Genomic DNA, 23,871 nt, shown 5'->3' on the forward strand with positions numbered 1-23,871 from the left:
CCATATATGCTCTGCACCGTTCATTTTGTCCCATAGCTCTGCCCCATACAGTGCTCTGCACCGCACCGTTCATTTTGTCCCATAGATGCTCCACATAAATCTGTGCCGCCGCTGCTGCTGCAATAAAAAAAAAAAAAAAACACATACTCACCTCTCTTGCTTGCAGCTCCCAGCGTCCGGTCCCAGCGTCTCTGCTCTGACTGATTAGGCAGAGGGCGCCGCGCACACTATATGCGTCATCGCGCCCTCTGACCTGAACAGTCAGAGCGCAGATGCCGGGAAGATGGAGGCGCCGGGAAGATGGAGCGGTGCCCGGCGGCTGGAACGCGGACAGGTGAATATTACATACTTACCTAGTCCCAGCGATCCTGACGCTCACTCTGCCTGTCACAGCTGGTCTTCGGTGCCGCAGCTTCTTTCTCTATCAGCGGTCACCGGCACCGCTGATTAGAGAAATGAATACGCGGCTCCACCCCTATGGGAGGTGGAGCCGCCTATTCATTTTTCTAATGAGCGGTCCCACGTGACCGCTGAAGAGGGGAAGAACTGCAGCACCGAAGACCGTGGGACGGCAGGGACAGCGCCAGGATCGCTGGGACTAGGTAAGTATGCCTCAGCGCCCTCACCCGCCGACCCTGCCACCCACCATGACTCGAGTATAAGCCGAGAGGGGCACTTTCAGCCCAAAAATTTGGGCTGAAAATCTCGGCTTATACTCGAGTATATACGGTAAGTGGATTTTTTGTTATTTTGTTTAGAATGGGGCACAAGGGGGTGATTTGAATTTTGTATTTTTTTATTTTTAACATTTTTTTTTAAATTTCCACTTTTTACCGTATTTGTTAGCCCCCTTAGGGGACTTGAAGCTGCGATCATCCGATCACATGTACTATACATAGCACTGCAAAATTATGGTCTCCTATAAATGCTAGCTAAACGCTGGCTTTCACAGGAGAATCATCATGACAAGCATGGAGGTCTTCGGCAGACCCAAGCTGTCACGAAAAAGAATCAGCGCCCCACAATCCATGTCACAAAGTACCAAGAAAAGAATTGAAAGGGTGCACTATAGTTGATATGAGGATAATGCTGAAAGAGAGAGGGGTGCTATACCTAGTCTATAAAACAAAGCATGGAACAACTAGAAAAAGACTAGACTAATGAGGTGTGCACAACCACACATAGAAAAAATACAAAAACCTTTATTAACACCTTAGTCAATACATCTAAAAACAGTTAAAATAGTCTGATACACCAAAACCACATCCCCACTATCAAATGCATATACATATTGATGAGATGGAAGCCTCTTTAAGCAAAAATACATACCGTATATACTCAAGTATAAGCCGACCCAAGTATAAGCCGACCCCCCTAATTTTGCCACAAAAAACTGGGAAAACTTATTGACTCGAGTATAAGCCTAGGATAGGAAATGCAGCAGCTACCAGTGAATTTCAAAAATAAAAATAGATGCTCCATACCGTTCATTATTGCCCTATAAGATGCTCCATATAAAGCTGTGCCACATATAATTCTCCATATCCTTCATTGTTGCCCCATAGATGCTCCATATAAAGCTGTGCTATATATAATGCTCTGCACCGTTCATTATGGCCCCATAGATGCTCCTTATAAAACTGTGCAACATTTAATGCTCTGCACCGTTCATTATGGCCCCATAGATGCTCCATAGAAAGCTGTGCCCCATATAGAATGCTCTGCACCGTTCATTATGGCCCCATAGATGCTCCATAGAAAGCTGTGCCATATATAATGCTCTGCACCATTCATTATGGCCCCATAGATGCTCCATAGAAACCTGTGCCCCATATAGAATGCTCTGCACCGTTCATTATGACCCCATAGATGCTCCATAGAAAGCTGTGCCATATATAATGCTCTGCACCATTCATTATGGCCCCATAGATGCTCCATAGAAAGCTGTGCCCCATATAGAAAGCTCTGCACCGTTGATTATGGCCCCATAGATGCTCCATAGAAAGCTGTGCCCCATATAGAATGCTCTGCACCGTTCATTATTGCTCCATAGAAAGCTGTGCCCCATATAGAATGCTCTGCACCGTTCATTATGGCCCCATAGATGCTCCATAGAAAGCTGTGCCATATATAATGCTGCTGCTGCAATAAAAAAAAATCACATACTCACCTCTCTTCGCTCAGGACGCCGGCGCTTTCAATATTTACCTGCTCCTCATGCGGCTCCGTCTCCAGCACTGATGCTCAGCAGAGGGCGCGCACTGACTACGTCACCGCGCCCTCTAACCTGAGCGTCACTGCCAGAGGACACTGCAGACGGAGCCGCACCGGAGCGAGGAGCAGGTAAATATCGTGCAGCGCTCCCTTCCCCGTATACTTACCTGCTCCCGGCGCGGTCCCTGCAGTCCCGACGCTGCAGCTTCTTCCTGTATTGAGCGGTCACAGTTACCACTCATTTACAGCAATGAATATGCGGCTCCACCCCTATGGGAGGTGGAGCCGCATATTCATTTCTGTAATGAGCGGTGCCATGTGACCACTAAGTACAGGAAGAATCTGGAGCGCCGGGGAAGCAGGGACTGCAGGGACCACGCCACAGCAGGTAAGGATGATTACACAGCCCCCGCTCCCCCTCCCCTGCTGACCTCCCGGTATATGACTCAAGTATAAGCCAAGAGGGGGACTTTCAGCCCCCAAAAATGGGCTGAAAATCTCGGCTTATACTCGAGTATATACAGTACATTGCAAAGTCTGCTGTATTAAAAAATGTATATCAGGAAAACCTTTCCTATATTGGCAAATAAGTCCTAACATTCCGGTTAAATACCTCTAAAGTTTCAAAAAACATGTATGTAATACACAGATCAATAGGCACTCTGAATAAATGTCATGTATAATGGGTCCTTAAGGGGAACCCATGATAACTTTCACAAAAGTATATATGGATACAACCTGATAATTGTTTAACAGAGGCTTGTTATTGGAATAGCATGCTTAGGAAAGGTACATGGACCGGACTGTCCAATGATATGTGCATCGTGAGCAAAAGAGGTTATCCTCAGAAATAGGCTCCAAAGTAGAGTCAAGCTGGGTCAGTGGTTGTGCATACCTCATTAGTCTAGTCTTTTTCTAGTTGTTCCATAATACATGTCACAGGCATGCTAATAGATACATGGAATGACGTGCCCCCTCCATGGCTGGTTGAGGCAGATGAAGACTGAATAATTCAGCCATCATCTGCAGGGAAAGATGCAGGCTCGGCTTGCAAGCCTGCATCAAAGTCAAGGACTTGGCATATGACTTAACTGTATGTCATATATCGGGAAGGAGTTAAAAAAAAAAACTAGTAGCAGGAAAAGATATAAAATGATAATAATTAAAAAAAACAATACTCACCTAGAAAATCCCTGCCATTCTAGCATTGCTACTTGTTGTTATGAGTAGTGCTGAGCACTGGACTCGTAGATTGATTTCCATGGAGAAATCCCTTTACATGCCCAGTGCTGAACGGTCATCAGAGCTGCAGCAGTAAGTCAGTCCTGGCCGCCACTGTGAAATTGGTAATACTGTATTTGCTGAGTTCTTCTCACATTCAGTTAGGGATAAATGAAAACACATAGAAAAATGATCATGCCCATATAATGGGAGCACCTCAGATTATATAAAAGTCAAAAAAGCTTTATTGGTAGGAATACACAGCACAAACAACAGTTAAAAACACTAAAATACAAACAGATATCTATACAAGAAACCATACCCTAGTATAGGGGCAATGATGACTAGCACCTAGACTCCTCTTTCCTCCTTATTTGTTTTCACGCAGAAAACAATATGCAAAACAATATGCAAATAATGTGCAAAAAATGCAAACGTGCAAAATATGTGGAAAATACAAAGACTGGCTCCTAAGTAATGAACCATACAGGTCTCAATATGCATATATCCAGACACAATGTGCAGATGGAAAATATATATGCCTAAACCGATGTCACAGTACCGTATGGGTGCAAAAAGATGTTAAATAACATCCTTGCAAGGAAAATGCAATGAACAATGAACGATAGGAAAGCATAGTAACATAGTAACATAGTTAGTAAGGCCGAAAAAAGACATTTGTCCATCCAGTTCAGCCTATATTCCATCATAATAAATCCCCAGATCTACGTCCTTCTACAGAACCTAATAATTGTATGATACAATATTGTTCTGCTCCAGGAAAGCAGATGGAGACGGCAGAAATAAAGCATGTCAGAATCTAAGGATAAATATATCCAGATACCAGGAGTCCAGATATTGGAGACGGAGCCAGCATGAGCAGATGGGGGAAGCAGGGGGGGAAACAGGTGCGGGATAGGATCCCACGCGTATCGCTGCAAACCAGGCGGCTTCCTCAGGGAGAAATGGCGTCAGTTAGGGATACATGGTGTTTACTGCACGGGGTAAGCTGCACCACTCCCTAGGGCTAGGGACATACTGACTAATCTATTGACTGCTAAGTGCTAATCAGAGGAATAAGCAGCGCGGTCCTTGCTCCAGGAGGCAGATCCGCTTATAACTTGGAAATACCACTTATTCCTGTCAGAAACACTCAGCATATGCAGTTTTACAGTTTCACAGTTCCGGCCAGGCTGCAGACTGACTGCGAACTTGATGATAAGCATTCAGCACTGAATTGGTAGAGAGATTCCGTCAGGGAATCCCTCCACAAGCCCAGCACTGCGAAGTCTTCAAGAGCGCAGAAGTCAGTCAGTTTGCGCCCTCATCGGCACTGTGTACCTATAAACTGTATATGCTGAGCAATGCTCAGCCCTTATTACATTGATCAGTGCTGGGCTGTAGCTGGATTCCCTCTATCAGTCCAGCGCTGAGGGCTCATCGGTAGGGCAACAGCAGCTCCTGCAACGTTTCGGCTCAAAGTGTGCTTGAGAAAGGCTCACAATTTGAGCCAAAATGTTGCAGAAGCCCATATGGGCTAATAAATCACTATATTTTTTCTAAAAAGAAGTGCTGTATTCATCTATTTTGTAATATATTGTATATATACACTGCTCAAAAAACTAAAGGGAACACTTAACAGAATATAACTCCAAGTAAATTAAACTTCTGTGAAATCAAACTGTCCACTTAGGAAGCAACACTGATTGACAATCAATTTCACATGCTGTTGTGCAAATGGAATAGACAACAGATAGAAATTATTGGCAATTATCAAGACACACTCAATAAAGGAGTGGTTCTGCAGGTGGAGACCACAGACAACATCTCAGTACCAATGCTTTCTGGCTGATGCTTCGGTCACTTTTGAATGTTGGTTCTGCTTTCACACTCGAGGTAGTATGAGATGGACTCTACAACCCACACAAATGGCTCAGGTAGAGCAGCTCATCAAGGATGGCACATCAATGCGAGCTGTGGCAAGAAGGTTTACTGTGTCTGTCAGCGTAGTGTTCAGAGGCTGGAGGTGCTACCAGGAGACAGGCCAGTACAAAAGGAGACGTGGAGGGGGCCGTAGGAGGGCAACAACCCAGCAGCAGGACCGCTACCTCCGCCTTTGTGCAAGGAGAAACAGGAGGAGCACTGGCAGAGCCCTGCAAAATGACCTCCAGCAGGCCACAAATTTGGATGTGTCTGCACAAACGGATAGAAACTGACTCCATGAGGATGGTCTGAGTGCCTGACGTCCACAGATGGGGGTTGTGCTCACAGCCCAACACCATGCAGGATGCTTGGCATTTGCCACACAACACCTCGATTGGCAAATTCACCACTGGTCCCCTGTACTCTTCACAGATGAAAGCAGGGTCACACTGAGCACATGTGACAGACGTGACAGTGTCTGGAGATGCCGTGGAGAGCGGTCTGCTGCCTGCAACATCCTTCAGCATGACTGGTTTGGCAGTGGGTCAGTAATGGTGTGGGGTGGCATTTCTTTGGAGGGCCGCACAGCCCTCCATGTGCTCGCCAGAGGTAGCCTGACTGCCATTAGGTACCGAGATGAGATCCTCATATGAGACCATATGCTGGTGCGGTTGACCCTGGGTTCCTCTTAATGCAGGACAATGCTAGACCTCATGTGGCTGGAGTGTGTCAGCAGTTCCCGCAAGATGAAGGTATTGAAGCTATGGACTGGCCCACCCGTTCCCCAGACCTGAATCCGATTGAGCACATCTGGGACATCATGTTTCGTTCCATCCACCAATGTCACGTTACACCACAGACTGTCCAGGAGTTGGCGGATGCTTTACTCCAGATCTGTGAGGAGATCCCTCAGGAGACCATCTGCCGCCTCATCAGGAGCATGCCCAGGCGTAGGGAGGTCATACAGGCACATGAAGGCCACACACAATACTGAGCATCTTTTCCCTGTCATGAGGCATTTCCACTGAAGTTGGATCAGCCTGTAATTTGATTTTCCACTTTGATCTTGAGTATCATTCCTAATGCAGACCTCTACGGGATATTCATTTTGACTTTCATTGATATTTGTTATGATTTATTGTTCTGAACACTTTCCACTATGCAATGAATAAAAAATTGTAACTGGAATATTTCATTCAGAGATATCTATGTATATACAGGTCCTTCTCAAATAATTAGCATATAGTGTTAAATTTCATTATTTACCATAATGTAATGATTACAATTAAACTTTCATATATTATAGATTTATTATCCACCAACTGAAATTTGTCAGGTCTTTTATTGTTTTAATACTGATGATTTTGGCATACAACTCCTGATAACCCAAAAAACCTGTCTCAATAAATTAGCATATCAAGAAAATGTTCTCTAAACGACCTATTACCCTAATCTTCTGAATCAACTAATTAACTCTAAACACATGCAAAAGATACCTGAGGCTTTTATAAACTCCCTGCCTGGTTCATTACTCAAAACCCCCATCATGGGTAAGACTAGCGACCTGACAGATGTCAAGAAGGCCATCATTGACACCCTCAAGCAAGAGAGTAAGACCCAGAAAGAAATTTCTCAACAAATAGGCTGTTCCCAGAGTGCTGTATCAAGGCACCTCAATGGTAAGTCTGTTGGAAGGAAACAATGTGGCAGAAAACGCTGTACAACGAGAAGAGGAGACCGGACCCTGAGGAAGATTGTGGAGAAGGACCGATTCCAGACCTTGGGGAACCTGAGGAAGCAGTGGACTGAGTCTGGTGTGGAAACATCCAGAGCCACCGTGCACAGGCGTGTGCAGGAAATGGGCTACAGGTGCCGCATTCCCCAGGTAAAGCCACTTTTGAACCATAAACAGCGGCAGAGGCGCCTGACCTGGGCTACAGAGAAGCAGCACTGGACTGTTGCTAAGTGGTCCCAAGTACTTTTTTCTGATGAAAGCAAATTTTGCATGTCATTCGGAAATCAAGGTGCCAGAGTCTGGAGGAAGACTGGGGAGAAGGAGATGCCAAAATGCCTGAAGTCCAGTGTCAAGTACCCACAGTCAGTGATGGTGTGGGGTGCCATGTCAGCTGCTGGTGTTGGTCCACTGTGTTTCATCAAGGGCAGGGTCAATGCAGCTAGCTATCAGGAGATTTTGGAGCACTTCATGCTTCCATCGGCTAAAATGCTTTATGGAGATGAAGATTTCATTTTTCAGCACGACCTGGCACCTGCTCACAGTGCCAAAACCACTGGTAAATGGTTTACTGACCATGGTATTACTGTGCTCAATTGGCCTGCCAACTCTCCTGACCTGAACCCCATAGAGAATCTGTGGGATATTGTGAAGAGAAAGTTGAGACACGCAAGACCCAACACTCTGGATGAGCTTAAGGCCGCTATTGAAGCATCCTGGGCCTCCATAACATCTCAGCAGTGTCACAGGCTGATTGCCTCCATGCCACGCCGCATTGAAGCAGTAATTTCTGCCAAAGGATTCCCGACCAAGTATTGAGTGCATAACTGAACATTATTATTTGATGGTTTTTTTGTTTGTTATTAAAAAACACTTTTATTTGATTGGATGGGTGAAATATGCTAATTTATTGAGACAGGTTTTTTGGGTTATCAGGAGTTGTATGCCAAAATCATCAGTATTAAAACAATAAAAGACCTGACAAATTTCAGTTGGTGGATAATGAATCTATAATATATGAAAGTTTAATTGTAATCATTACATTATGGTAAATAATGAAATTTAACACTATATGCTAATTTTTTGAGAAGGACCTGTAATATACCGTGTATATATATACAGTTAGGGCCAGAAATATTTGGACAGTGACACAAGTTTTGTTATTTTAGCTGTTTACAAAAACATGTTCAGAAATACAATTATATATATAATATGGGCTGAAAGTGCACACTCCCAGCTGCAATATGATAGTTTCCACATCCAAATCGGAGAAAGGGTTTAGGAATCATAGCTCTGTAATGCATAGCGTCCTCTTTTTCAAGGGACCAAAAGTAATTGGACAATGGACTCTAAGGGCTGCAATTAACTCTGAAGGCGTCTCCCTCGTTAACCTGTAATCAATGAAGTAGTTAAAAGGTCAGGGGTGGATTCCAGGTGTGTGGTTTTGCATTTGGAAGCTGTTGCTGTGAGCAGACAACATGCGGTCAAAGGAACTCTCAATTGAGGTGAAGCAGAACATCCTGAGGCTGAAAAAAAAGAAAAAATCCATCAGAGAGATAGCAGACATGCTTGGAGTAGCAAAATCAACAGTTGGGTACATTCTGAGAAAAAAGGAATTGACTGGTGAGCTTGGGAACTCAAAAAGGCCTGGGCGTCCACGGATGACAACAGTGGTGGATGATCGCCGCATACTTAATTTGGTGAAGAAGAACCCGTTCACAACATCAACTGAAGTCCAGAACACTCTCAGTGAAGTAGGTGTATCTGTCTCTAAGTCAACAGTAAAGAGAAGACTCCATGACAGTAAATACAAAGGGTTCACATCTAGATGCAAACCATTCATCAATACCAAAAATAGACAGGCCAGAGTTAAATTTGCAGAAAAACACCTCAAGAAGCCAGCTCAGTTCTGGAAAAGTATTCTATGGACAGATGAGACAAAGATCAACCTGTACCAGAAAGATGGGAAGAAAAAAGTTTGGAGAAGAAAGGGAACGGCACATGATCCAAGGCACACCACATCCTCTGTAAAACATGGTGGAGGCAACGTGATGGCATGGGCATGCATGGCTTTCAATGGCACTGGGTCACTTGTGTTTATTGATGACATAAGAGCAGACAAGAGTAGCCGGATGAATTCTGAAGTGTACCGGGATATACTTTCAGCCCAGATTCAGCCAAATGCTGCAAAGTTGATTGGACGGCGCTTCATAGTACAGATGGACAATGACCCCAAGCATACAGCCAAAGTTACCCAGGAGTTCATGAGTGCCAAAAAGTGGAACATTCTGCAATGGCCAAGTCAATCTCCAGATCTAAACCCAATTGAGCATGCATTTCACTTGCTCAAATCCAGACTTAAGATGGAAAGACCCACAAACAAGCAAGACCTGAAGGCTGCGGCTGTAAAGGCCTGGCAAAGCATTAAGAAGGAGGAAACCCAGCGTTTGGTGATGTCCATGGGTTCCAGACTTAAGGAAGTGATTGCCTCCAAAGGATTTGCAACAAAATATTGAAAATAAAAATATTTTGTTTGGGTTATGTTTATTTGTCCAATTACTTTTGACCTCCTAAAATGTGGAGTGTTTGTAAAGAAATGTGTACAATTACACCATTTTCTATCAGATATTTTTGTTCAACCCTTTAAATTAAACGTTACAATCTGCACTTGAATTCTGTTGTAGAGGTTTCATTTCAAATCCAATGTGGTGGCATGCAGAGCCCAACTCGCGAAAATTGTGTCACTGTCCAAATATTTCTGGCCCTAACTGTATATACATACATATCACACTTGCACCTTGTTAGCCATAAAGTCTCATATAGCATAACATTTATATACTGTACACTCTCTACGTTACTATTTCATAAATGACCACTCTCATGTTAAGGGTGCTTTCACATTGCTTTCTATGTCCCCATTGGGGCATACGTCCGAAATCCCCTGAAAAACAGGGTCTGTAATGGTGACTGCTGAGTGAACGTACACTCGGGACTGTACGTCTACAGGAGGCGGATACTCAGGCGTACACTACTACGCTTTTGTGTCTGCCTCCTGTAGGTGTACAGTCCCGAAAATGATGCACATGGATGCACATTCACTCTGCCATCACCATTACAGTCTATGGCCCCATCGGCGCATGCGTCCAGATCCCATTTTGCAGGGGATATTGGATGTATGCCCCTACGGAGACACAGTACGCAATGTGAAAGCACCCTAAGCTGATATGGGTAATACATGCTGTGCTTTACTCTGTAGCCTCAGGCCTAGCATGATATATCCTAGTATGTGTGAAGGTGATAGATCCTCTTTAGTGCCAGGAGTGATGACCACACTGACCCAGCTGGTTAACCCCCTAAATGCAGCGATTGATATCGATCACAACATTTAGGGGCTAGGAGAGGGTGAAAGCTCACTCTCCCTTCTGATTAGCGCCCACAGAACGTCATCAGGAGGGCCAGAGTTTGTCATGACAACCCTCTGGTCAGGCAGCTACGGCAAGCATGCAGTACATACCAGAAGCATGGTAAGGGTATGTTTCCACGTTCAGGAAACGCTGCGTTTTTGACGCCGCGTTGAGCCACAGCGTAAAAAACGCAGCGTCCAGATGTTACAGCATAGTGGAGGGGATTTCATGAAATCCCGTCTCCACTATGCATTAAAAGACGCAGGTGGCAGACCCCCGAAAACGCACATGTGGCGCGTCTTTTAAGACCGCATCATGTCCTTACATTGCAGAAAAAACGCAAGGACAGCGCAGGTGACCTGTCAGTGACCTCAGGTGCAGATTTGGTCAGGATTTGACCAAATCCTGATGCAATCCTGAATGTGGACACATACCCTTAGAGGCTTCTGTCAGTGTAAGGCTGCCCTCACCTACTGTATCCTCACCCATCCCTTGTAGATTGTGAGCCCTCGCGGGCAGGGTCCTCTCTCCTCCTGTACCAGTTGTGACTTGTATTGTTCAAGATTATTGTACTTGTTTATTATGTATACCCCTCCTCACATGTAAAGCGCCATGGAATAAATGGCGCTATAATAATAAATAATAATAATAATAATAATTTGGTCAGTATTTTACATCAGTATTTGTAAGCCAAAACCAGGAGAGGAACAATTAGAGGAAAAGTATAATTGAAACATATGCACCACTTCTGCATTTACCACCCACTCCCATAAAAGCTTCAACTCAATGGTCAACAAAAGCCTACACTAAGGTCCATAACCTTTCAATGGAAATACACAGGGCTTCCATGTTACTGGTAGCACAAAGGCTCTGGAAAAGCGGTATGGCTTCTCGCCCCCCAAAAGAATTTCAGTGAATTCTGCTCTCCCAAATCCAAATGCCCCCTCCCTTCTGAGCCCCAGTGTGCCTAAACCACATTTTGCATCCACATGCTTGGCATTTCTGTAGCAATGAGAGCCCACTTAATTTATTGGGTGCATGTCTCTATAAACACGAGCTGGAAGCAATATACAGTTGTGTGAAAAAGTGTTTGCCCCCTTCCAGATTTCCTATTCTTTTGAAATATTAGACATTCTAACACAAGTAAACACAAAATTTAGTTTTTAACCCCTTTCTGACATCAGACGTACTATCCCGTCGAGGTGGGATGGGCCCCTATGACCGACGGGATAGTACGTCATACGCAATCGGCCGCGCTCACGGGGGGAGCGCGGCCGCGTGAGCGCGGCTGAGTGTCAGCTGCCTATCACAGCTGACATCCGGCACTATGTGCCAGGAGCGGTCGCGGACCGCTCCCGGCACATTAACCCCCGGCACACCACGATCAAACATGATCGCGATGTGTCGGCGGTACAGGGAAGCATCGCGCAGGGAGGGGGCTCCCTGCGGGCTTCCCTGAGCCCCCCGCAGCAACGCGATGTGATCGCGTTGCTGCGAGGGTCTCCGTACCTCCCTCCCTGCTCCAGGCCCGGATCCAAGATGGCCGCGGCATCCGGGTCCTGCAGGGAGGGAGGTGGCTTCACAGAGCCTGCTCAGAGCAGGCACTGTGAAGCCTGCAGTGCTGTAAGTCAGATCGGTGATCTGACAGAGTGCTGTGCAAACTGTCAGATCACCGATCTGTGATGTCCCCCCCTGGGACAAAGTAAAAAAATTTTAAAAAAAATTTCCAAATGTGTGAAAAAAAAAAAAAAAATTCCTAAATAATGAAAAAAAAAAATATTATTCCCATAAATACATTTCTTTATCTAAATAAAAAAACAAAACAATAAAAGTACACATATTTAGCATCGCCGTGTCCGTAACGGCCCGACCTATAAAACTGGCCCACTAGTTAACCCCTTCAGTAAACACCGTAAGAAAAAAAAAAACAGGCAAAAAACGCTTTATTATCATACCGCCGAACAAAAAGTGGAATAACACGTGATCAAAAAGACAGATATAAATAACCATGGTACCGCTGAAAGCGTCATCTTGTCCCACAAAAAACGAGCCGCCAAACAGCATCATCAGCAAAAAAATAAAAAAGTTATAGTCCTGAGAATAAAGCGATGCAAAAATAATTATTTTTTCTATAAAATAGTTTTTATCGTATAAAAGCGCCAAAACATAAAAAAATGATATAAATGAGGTATCGCTGTAATCATACTGAGCCCAAGAATAAAACTGCTTTATCAATTTTACCAAACGCGGAACGGTATAAACGCCTCCCCCAAAAGAAATTCATGAATAGCTGGTTTTTGGTCATTCTGCCTCACAAAAATCGGAATAAAAAGCGATCAAAAAATGTCACGTGCCCGAAAATGTTACCAATAAAAACGTCAACTCGTCCCGCAAAAAACAAGACCTCACATGACTCTGTGGTCTAAAATATGGAAAAATGATAGCTCTCAAAATGTGGTAACGCAAAAAATATTTTTTGCAACAAAAAGCGTCTTTCAGTATGTGACGGCTGCCAATCATAAAAATTTGCTAAAAAACCCGCTATAAAAGTAAATCAAACCCCCCTTCATCACCCCCTTAGTTAGGGAAAAATGTAAAAAATTTATTTATTTCCATTTTCCCATTAGGGCTAGGGTTAGGGCTAGGGTTAAGGCTAGGGTTAGGGCTAGGGTTAGGGCTAGGGTTAGGGCTAGGGCTAGGGTTAGGGCTACAGTTAGGGTTGGGGCAAAAGTTAGGGTTAGGGCTAAAGTTACGGTTAGGGTTTAGATTACATTTACAGCTGGGAATAGGGTTGGGATTAGGGTTAGGGGTGTGGTTAGGGTTACTGTTGGGATTAGGGGTGTGTTTGAATTAGGGTTTCAGTTATAATTGGGGGGTTTCCACTGTTTAGGCACATCAGGGGCTCGCCAAACGCGACATGGCGTCCGATCTCAATTCCAGCCAATTCTGCGTTGAAAAAGTAAAACAGTGCTTCTTCCTGTTATGATCTGGTGGTTTAGGAGCAACATGGGACGAGCTCTGAAGGAAGTGGTAACTGTACTGACCGCAGTCCCTAAGCTCAACACAACACTATAAGTAGCCGTGAGATGCTCCTGACACTTCCTAGGCACCTCGTCACAGCCTAAGATCTAACTACCCCTAAAGATAGAAACAGGAAAACTATCTTGCCTCAGAGAAAATCCCCAAAGGATAGATAGCCCCCCACAAGTAATGACTGTGAGTGGAGAGGGAAAAGACATACACAGAATGAAACCAGGATGAGCACAGGAGGCCAGTCTAGCTAGATAGATAGGACAGGATGGAATACTGTGCGGTCAGTATAAAACACTACAAAAAATCCACACAGAGTTTACAAAAATCTCCACACCTGACTAAAGGTGTGGAGGGTAAATCTGCTTCCCAGAGATTCCAGCTTAACTGAATTAATTCATACTGACAAGCTGGACAAACATAGAAAGCACAGAACGGATAAGTCCAAAACCTGTGGACAGAAAAGAGCAAGCAAGGACTTAGCTTTGCTGAACTGGTCAGGATAACAGGGAAATCCAAAGAGATGTGAATCCAACCAGGAACCATTGACAAGTGGCACAAGATGAAGGAAAGAGCCAGGCTAAATAGCCGAGCAGAATAGACAATCAGTGGAAGCAGCTGCTGACTGCTAAATCCAAGGAGCAGCCATACCACTTAAAACCACCGGAGGGAGCCCAAGAGCAGAACTCACAAAAGTGCCACTTACAACCACCGGAGGGAGCCCAAGAGCGCAATTCACAACATCTTCCCTTCCGAGCTCTCCCGTGCGCCCAAACAGGGGTTTACCCCAAAATATGCAGTATCAGCGTACTCAGGACAAATAGGGCAACAACTTTTGGGGTCGAATTTCTCCTCTTACCCCCGGGAAAATACAAAACTGGGGGCTAAAAAATAATTTTTGGGGGAAAGTTTTTTATTTTTTATTTTCACGGCTCTGCGTTACAAACTGTAGTGAAACACTTGAGGGTTCAAAGCTCTCACAACACATCTAGATAAGTTCCTTAGGGGGTCTACTTTCCAAAATGGCATCACTTGTGGGGGGTTTCTACTGTTTAGGTACATTAGGGGCTCTGCAAACGCAATGTGACACCTGCAGACCATTCCATCTAAGTCTGTATTCCAAATGGCGCTCCTTCCCTTCCAAGCCCTCCCATGCGCCCAAACAGTGGTTCCCCCCACACATGGTGTATCATCGCACTCAGAACAAATTGGGCAACGAATTTTGGGGTCCAATTTCTGTTACCCTCGGGAAAATGCAAAACTGGGGGCTAAAAAAATAATTTTTGTGGGAAAAAATTTTTGTTTTATTTTTATGGCTCTGCATTATAAACTTCTGTGAAGCAATTGGTGGATCAAAGTGCTCACCACACCTCTAGATAAGTTCCTTAGGGGGTCTACTTTCCAAAATGGTGTCACTTGTGGGGGGTTTCAATGTTTAGGCACATCAGTGGCTCTCCAAACGCAACATGGCATCCCATCTCAATTCCAGTCAATTTTGCATTGAAAAGTTAAACGGCGCTCCTTCCCTTCCGAGCTCTCCCACGCGCCCAAACAATGGTTTACCCCCACATATGGGGTATCAGCGTACTCAGGACAAATTGTACAACAACTTTTGTGGTCCAATTTCTACTCTTACCCTTGGGAAAATAAAAAATTGGGGGCGAAAAGATAATTTTTGTGAAAAAATATTATTTTTTATTTTTACGGTTCTGCATTATAAACTTCTGTGAAGCACTTGGTGGGTCAAAGTGCTCACCACACCTCTAGATAAGTTCCTTAGGGGGTCTACTTTCCAAAATGGTGTCATTTGTGGGGGGTTTCTATGTTTAGGCAAATCAGGGGCTGTCCAAACGCAACATGGTGTCCCATCTCGATTCCAGTCAATTTTGCATTGAAAAGTCAAATGGCGCTCCTTCGCTTCCGAGCTCTGTCATGTGCCCAAACAGTGGTTTACCCCCACATATGGGGTATCGGTGTACTCAGGACAAATTGTACAACAACTTTTGGGGTCCATTTTCTCCTGTTACCCTTGGTAAAATAAAACAAATTGGAGCTGAAGTAAATTTTTTGTGAAAAAAATTTAAATGTTCATTTTTATTTAAACATTCCAAAAATTCCTGTGAAGCACCAGAAGGGTTAATAAACTTCTTGAACATGGTTTTGAGCACCTTGAGGGGTGCAGTTTTTAGAATGGTGTCACACTTGGGTATTTTCTATCATATAGACCCCTCAAAATGACTTCAAATGAGATGTGGTCCCTAAAAAAAAAAAGGTGTTATAAAAACGAGAAATTGCTGGTTAACTTTTAACCCTTATAACTCCCTAACAAAAAAAAATGTTGGTTCCAAAATTGTGCTGATATAAAGTAGACATGTGGGAAATGTTACTTATTAAGTATTTTGTGTGACATATCTCTGTGATTTAATTGCATAAAAATTCAAAGTTGGAAAATTGCTAAATTTTCATAATTTTTGCCAAACTTCCATTTTTTTCACAAATAAACGCAGGTACTATCAAAGAATTTTTACCACTATCATGAAGTACAATATGTCACGAGAAAACAATGTCAGAATCACTGGGATCCGTTGAAGCGTTCCAGAGTTATAACCTCATAAAGGGACAGTGGTCAGAATTGTAAAAAATTGGCCTGGTCATTAACGTGCAAACCACCCTTGGGGGTAAAGGGGTTAAATGAAGGTCTTTAATATTAAGGGAAAAATAAGTCCAAACCTACTCCAGGTCAGCATGATTACGCAGATAACAATCACGCGTAGTGTTTTTTATTTAAAAGATAAAAAAATTTGGAAATTTGTAAAAAAAAAGATTTCTCTTTTGTTAACATTTTCCAAGATCCGTAATGTTTTCAATTTTTGGTCGAAGGGGATGTGTGAGGGGTTTATTTTTGGGTACATATGATGTTTTAATTTCCTCTTATTGCATTTTATTGCAGTGTTACTGTGGCCACGAAAACATCATTCTGATGTTTTGATTTTTTTTTCATTACGCCGTTTACCGATCAGGCTAACTTATTTTATATTTTGATGGATGGGGCATTTACAAACACAGTGATACCAAATATGTATTTTTTTATTCTTTATTTGTAATAGAAGAAAAAGGGATAGGTGAATTGAACTTTTATATTTTTTCATATTTTGTAAAACTTTTTTTCACTTTCTACTGTACTTGTTAGTCCTCTTATGGAACTTGAACCTACGACATCCGATCGCTTTTATCATAGACAATAATATGACAGAACTGCTGTGTATAGTGAAAATCACAGTCTACTATGAACATCAGCTCTACAGACTGGCTTTCACAGGAGTACCATTGTGACAGGCACAGGGGTCTTCAGCAGACCTCTGGCTGTCATGACAACTCATGTGCACCCCGAAATCACGACACAGGTGCAACGATTGGTGTGTAGATTGACGCACCCCCCTGTCATTGCGCATTAATTGCCACTGTCAGAGAATAAGGGTGCCGTCTCACAGTGGCACTTTGGTCACTACGACGGCACGATCCGTGACGCTCCAGCATCGCACCATTATCGCTCCAGCGTCGTAGACTGTGGTCACACTTCGCAATGCACGACGCTGGAGCGATAACTTCATGACGTGTTTGCGATGTAGAAGCTGTTGGTTACTATGCGCACATCGTATACAATATCGTGCACACCTTTGTTACACGATGCGATCATGCCGCCACAGCGGGACACTTGACGACAAAAGAAAGTTTCAAACGATCTGCTACGACGTACGATTCTCAGCGGGGTCCCTGATCGCAGTAGCGTGTCAGACACAGCGAGATCGTAAGTATATCGCTGGAATGTCACGAATCGTGCCGTCGTAGCGATCAAAATGCCACTGTGTGACGGTACCCTTAGATTTTCAATGCACAATGACTATGTGCTCCCTCGCTGGCTATGAAAAGTGACACGTTGGCAAGTGAGCGCACTGTCAGTGCGCATTGTAATGAAAGAACCTGGCGAGCAGGAAAAGCAGACACCAGTTCTGCCCCCGAAACAGATGTCAGTTTCACAGTTCTCTGTGCTCTTCGGGTTCTTTCCTTACAACGAGCACTGATGGTGCACTGATGGATCTGCCAGCTTGTCACTTTTCCTCAGAGCCGGTAAAAAAAAGCACACTGTCACTATGCATTGAAAAGGATATCAAACAGACACAAGGGAACTTGTACTGAGCATAAATTTGAACTGAGAAATGATGCATGCTCAGTAGAGCAGGGACTAGCCATGCCCCTGGAATGGACATCACTGATGTTTTATTTCAGGATGGGAACAGAGGCTACATATTACATTAAATAGATAGATTTTTAGGATAAAATCAATGTTAGTTTTGGACCACCCCTTTAAGGCCCTTAGAACCAACCGAGTCCATCTTAAAGGTACATTGGGCTTTCTTTTGCAATATTTTCTATCACACTCACAATTCCTGACTGATCGTCTTATCACTTCAAGGACACAAACAGAGATATCCAATATACTACCCCCATGAACCAAATGTACCGTAAATATCTGGGAAAAAAATAGTGTATCTTTTATGCCAAATGTTTTCTATATGCTCACCTTTCCTCTCCCTCAACTTACGCTTTGTTTTTCCAATATGGTTCAATAGACAGATACAGGTACACATATGCTACCCCTTTTGTACAGGGTCTAATTACCAGTGGCAGTATGATTTACTGCTTATTTTAAACTTTAAAACAAGCAGTAAATTATATGGTTTGGATTAGTTGCTACAGATACAATACATACAATACATAGCTACAATAAGCCCTGTCATATTATACAGTACAAACTTAATTCTGCTCAATATTGAGTTATAAAATTAGTATAAAACAATAATAATAAAATAAGCAGAATTATGTTTGGCCCTCCATACCAGTCACAGTCCCTTAATTGCCCATCATACACTCTAAACGACTTCAAGAATGTACTGTTTGACCCATACATCAATCACAAGGACAGATCTTTTGAGGATTAGACTATGGAATACATGGTAGAGTAGAGTATAACCTTTGGTCCACCATACACACTTTCATTATAGAAACACATCCTAGTGTGCAGTGATAATTTGTGTTCTCTTATTCTCCCCAAAACAAAAAAGCATCAATTTAATAACCTTGTTTCAATAAGATGATTAAGTAATATATGTGATCAGTTTCAAAAATATGTAATTAGAAGCTATCGGAAGCATTTCTTCAATAATGTTATAAATAATAAAACAGGACAGGAAATACTAACATTTCTATTGGCAGCTATTTGAGACTGGAGCTTGACACATTCCTTTTCGAATTCCTTGGATGTAACTTTGGCTTGATAGAGTCCAGAATGAAGTGATACAATCTGTAGTTCCAGGATATCGCTTTCTCGCTGTGCATTGCTGCACTTGGCCTCCATTAATTCTGCGTGTTGTTTCAGTCCTTCGTGTATCTCTAGTTCCTGTAATCAGATTGTTGGGGCACTATAGTGTTTAATAGTCTACTAAAACACACAAATAACTATTTACAAAAAAAATTCATGTTCAGTTTATGCAAATATTATTAAAGCAATAAGTGTTCCCTTAGGGGGTTGTCCATTTCTGAACAACCCAAGTTTAATCAACTCAGCACCTCATATGACATAAAACCATTGGATACTCATCTACTGTAGCAACGTCATTCAAGCAATGTCGGTGCCGCTGCTCGCGTAGTATGACGTGACTTGTCATATACAGGCTGCATGTAATACAATGATGTATACCAGCAGAGCATTGCCTGCCTGAGTGCATCGTGATAACTGTAGTTTGGTGGCAGAGGGATAATGTTATGGGGTTGCTTTTAAAGGGTTGTCTTAGTCCTAGTTAATTCCAGTGAAGGGAAAGTTTAAGGGTAATACCAAGATATTTTGGACAACTGTACGCATCCAACTTTTTAAGAACAGCTTGAGGAAAGCTCATTTCAGTTGCAGCATGACTGTCCAGTGCAAAAAGCAACGTCCATAAAGGCAAGGTGAGGTGAGATTGCTGTGAAAGAAATTGATTAGCCACATAGAACCCTGACCTCAACCCTATCGAACGCCCTTAGGGTTCACTAATCTGGAGTAATGGACAAAAATCCCCACAGACACTCCAATATATTGTAGAAAACCTTTCCAGAGAGTGGAATCAGGTTTAGCTTCAATGGAGGATCATCTCTACATTAATTTAGAACTAGGTGACATAAAAACTTCTATAGGCGTAATGTGTACGTTTCCCAATACTTCTGTCCATATATTGTATATACTATGTGAGCAATGATAAAAGGGAAATTACAATCTAATTTATAATGGGCAACAGATGTTCTATGCATAAAAATTTGTCTTCAGAACTATTTTCTTCAGTGGGCACAAGAAACCCAGTTTAAAGCTGTTCCTGCACATGCAGATTTTCATTAAAAAAAAGCACTCCTCTTCCCATCAAAATTTGTATCCTCTTAATATATTGCAGTCATCATATTATATAGCGCTGTGTATTTATAACTGCTTATTTCTCCTACCTAGTCACCTACTTTCTTTTCCATTAGGTCTATGACATCATAGACACAGGAAGCTAGTTTTCCCTGTATGAATTTTCCTTGTGAGCAAAAGTCCCTGACAGGGGAAAGAGGGAGCAGCTGAGTCAGGAGTTGGAAAGGGGAATAATAAATGCAGGGAATAGAGACTTCTTGTTTCTACATAGATCAGAGAAAAGAGAAGAATTAGCTGAGTAGAAAGGCAAAATAAGCAATTGTAAGTACACAGTGCTGTATAATATGATGATTGCAATATATTACACCCTGATGGGAGGAGGAGGAAGACGGAAAACATAACTTGACTACAAGGGTTATACCTAAAACTACTTCACTATCTCTGTTTTAGTGGAAAATAAATATGCAAATTGCCTCTTCTGAGAAAAAGAGGACTTAACTCTATAGCGCCACCTGTTGGAAGTAGCGATCCTACAAGTCACGATCAACCCTTTAACGAGTCGTGAAATATGACTTAGGATAAAAGCCAAATCAGTATCTCAATTCGCAGACACGGTGTTTCGGGCTGTTGGCCCTCGTCAGTGCGAAGCATGAGAACTGATTTGGCTAGGTGAGAGGCTCTGGACTGGGGTCTAAGGGGTAACGTTTCTCCTTATGGAGAGTGACATACCAGCTGGCTTGTTAAAGTAAGGAGGCTTATTCGCTGTGCAGTGCTCCTCTGGGAAAAGACTAATCATTCTCTGTAACTTCTTTGTAACTTTCACAGCTTTCTGAAGGGTCTCACTATCTGTAAGAAACATCGGCTAACCAGTCACTTTTGCTTTAATTGCTTATGGATTTTATATTTTGCGGTGCAAAATACCAACTTTTTCAATGCAGATTAAATGTAATTCTATTGACTATTTTTTTAAATAAAATTTGAAAATGTTCTGAAGAGAATTAAAGGTTATAAATAATATATACCCTATATAACTTACTAATAGGTGTATTAAAAAAGTTATAAAAGTTATGGTTTTATTTATAGTCAGTCTATAAGTTGTCCAGACTTATGTCCAAACTCAGATTGATTATTCATCAGGTTAGATGCTGAAGACTACAAAAAAGAATAAATCATAAAAGGCTGAGTCTACAATTCTCTATGACCCTGTCCATCATTAAGCACAAAAGAACATTGTCATTATTTGCTGAAAGGAGAAGCAATAAATCCAAAGTCAAAAGTTCAAGACTTTTTTGATAGGCTGGTGTCATTGAAATTCAGGAACTATAATTCATTGTTGACTACATTACATTTTTTATTTGCCGTTTCAAAATGAAGGCTTGATAATAATTAAATGTGGTAAAAGCCAGGATAATCTCAGTACCACAGGTCTGTTTATCAAAATAATTTCTCTCATAAATTAGTTAAAATCCAATCAATAACTACCATAATTGTCTCGTACCCACATAGTCTAAAACCCTACAAACCTAGAATTTTATTACACTTGTGCCCAAGGGCTGGCTGGCACTTTTCAGCCTGGGGGAGCAAACAAAAACAGTGGCCCTCCAGTTGGGGTGGTCCACTTTTGCCCTCTTAGAGGTAAGAGGCTAGTACATACATATGGGAACAGAACAGAGCTTGCTGCATATATATGAGAGCAGAACCAAGCTTAGTACAGAGATATGGGAGCAGAACTGAGCTTACTAAAGAGATATGAGAGTAGAACCAAGATTACGTGCACAAAATGAGAATGCTTGGTCTGGGGGAAAATGTGTGTAAATGGGTTAGTAACTGGCTTAGTGATAGAAAGCAGAGGGTGGTTATAACTGGTATAGTCTCTAACTGGGTCGCTGTCACCAGTGGGGTACCGCAGGGGTCGGTATTGGGACCTGTTCTCTTCAACATATTCATTAATGATCTGGTAGAAGGTTTACACAGTAAAATATTGATATTTGCAGATGATACAAAACTATGTAAAGCAGTTAATACAAGAGAAGATAGTATTCTGCTACAGATGGATCTGGATAAGTTGGAAACTTGGGCTGAAAGGTGGCAGATGAGGTTTAACAATGATAAATGTAAGGTTATACACATGGGAAGAAGGAATCAATATCACCATTACACACTGAACGGGAAACCACTGGGTAAATCTGACAGGGAGAAGGACTTGGGGATCCTAGTTAATGATAAACTTACCTGGAGCAGCCAGTGCCAGGCAGCAGCTGCCAAGGCAAACAGGATCATGGGGTGCATTAAAAGAGGTCTGGATACACATGATGAGAGCATTATACTGCCTCTGTACAAATCCCTAGTTAGACCGCACATGGAGTACTGTGTCCAGTTTTGGGCACCGGTGCTCAGGAAGGATATAATGGAACTAGAGAGAGTACAAAGGAGGACAACAAAATTAATAAAGGGGATGGGAGAACTACAATACCCAGATAGATTAGCGAAATTAGGATTATTTAGTCTAGAAAAAAGACGACTGAGGGGCGATCTAATAACCATGTATAAGTATATAAGGGGACAATACAAATATCTCGCTGAGGATCTGTTTATACCAAGGAAGGTGATGGGCACAAGGGGGCATTCTTTGCGTCTGGAGGAGAGAAGGTTTTTCCACCAACATAGAAGAGGATTCTTTACTGTTAGGGCAGTGACAATCTGGAATTGCTTGCCTGAGGAGGTGGTGATGGCGAACTCAGTCGAGGGGTTCAAGAGAGGCCTGGATGTCTTCCTGGAGCAGAACAATATTGTATCATATAATTATTAGGTTCTGTAGAAGGACGTAGATCTGGGGATTTATTATGATGGAATATAGGCTGAACTGGATGGACAAATGTCTTTTTTCGGCCTTACTAACTATGTTACTATGTTACTACAGAGATAAGGGAGCATAACCAAGCTTACAACAGAGATATGGGAGCAGAACAGAGCTTACTACAGAACTATGAGAGCAGAACCAAGCTTAGTACTAAGATATGGGAACAGAACCAAGCTTACTACAGGGATATGGGAGCAGAGCAGAGCTTACTACAGAGATATGAGAGCAGAACCGAGCTTACTACAGAGATATGGGAGCATAACAGAGCTTCCTACAGAGCTAAGGGAGCAGAATCAAGCTTACTACAGAGATAAGGGAGCAGATCTGAGCTTACCACAGAGATATGGGAGCAGAAGCACCACGCTTACTACAGAGATATGGGAGCAGATCCAAGCTTAGAACAGAGCTACGGGAGCAGAAGTGAGCTTACTACAGAGATAAGAGAGCAGAACCGAGCTTACTAGAGAGATATGGGAGCAGAACTGAGCTTACTACAGAGATAAGGGGAAGAACCGAGCTTACTACAGAGATAAGGGAGCAAAAAGCCATGGAAAATTATGACACTAGCTCTATCAATAATTTGAAAGCAATCCTGCCACTTTGTGGAAAATAAAAGGTGTCTCATTGCAAGGTGCCACACAAAAAAGTTGTGATGGGTAGTGAGCTGTCTCAAGAACTTTGCAACCTTATTGTTGCAAACCATACTGATGGCATTGGTTACATGAGAATTTCTAAGCTACTGAAGGTTCCAGAGAGCACAATTGGAGCCACAATCCGGAAGTGGAAAGAACATAATTTCTCTGTAAATCAGCCATGACCAGGTGCTCCCCGCAACATTTCAGACAGAGGAGTGAAAATAATTATCATAAGAGTTGTCCAAAAACCACCAGTAGAGAACTACAGAAAGATCTGGAATTAGCAGGTGCAATTGATTCAAAGAAAATTATAAGTATTGCACTCAACCACCATGGCCTGCATGCACACTCACCACGCAAGACTCCATTGCTGAACAAAAGGCATGTTCAAGTGCGTTTAAAGTTTGCTC

General features: G+C 42.6%; 1 protein-coding gene across 1 annotated transcript in view; it reads right to left on the reverse strand.

Moving 5' to 3' along the window:
- Positions 1-23,871, reverse strand: part of LOC138651724 (myosin heavy chain, clone 203-like) — a 240,910-nt gene that overhangs the window by 134,620 nt on the left and 82,419 nt on the right. Inside the window, exon 6 of the mRNA XM_069742150.1 lies at positions 18,785-18,982. Coding sequence (XP_069598251.1) covers positions 18,785-18,982 — 198 coding nt within the window. The remainder of the gene's footprint in view (positions 1-18,784; positions 18,983-23,871) is intronic.

The sequence above is a fragment of the Ranitomeya imitator genome, chromosome 1 (genome assembly GCF_032444005.1).
Source record: "Ranitomeya imitator isolate aRanImi1 chromosome 1, aRanImi1.pri, whole genome shotgun sequence".
Lineage (NCBI taxonomy): Eukaryota > Metazoa > Chordata > Amphibia > Anura > Dendrobatidae > Ranitomeya > Ranitomeya imitator.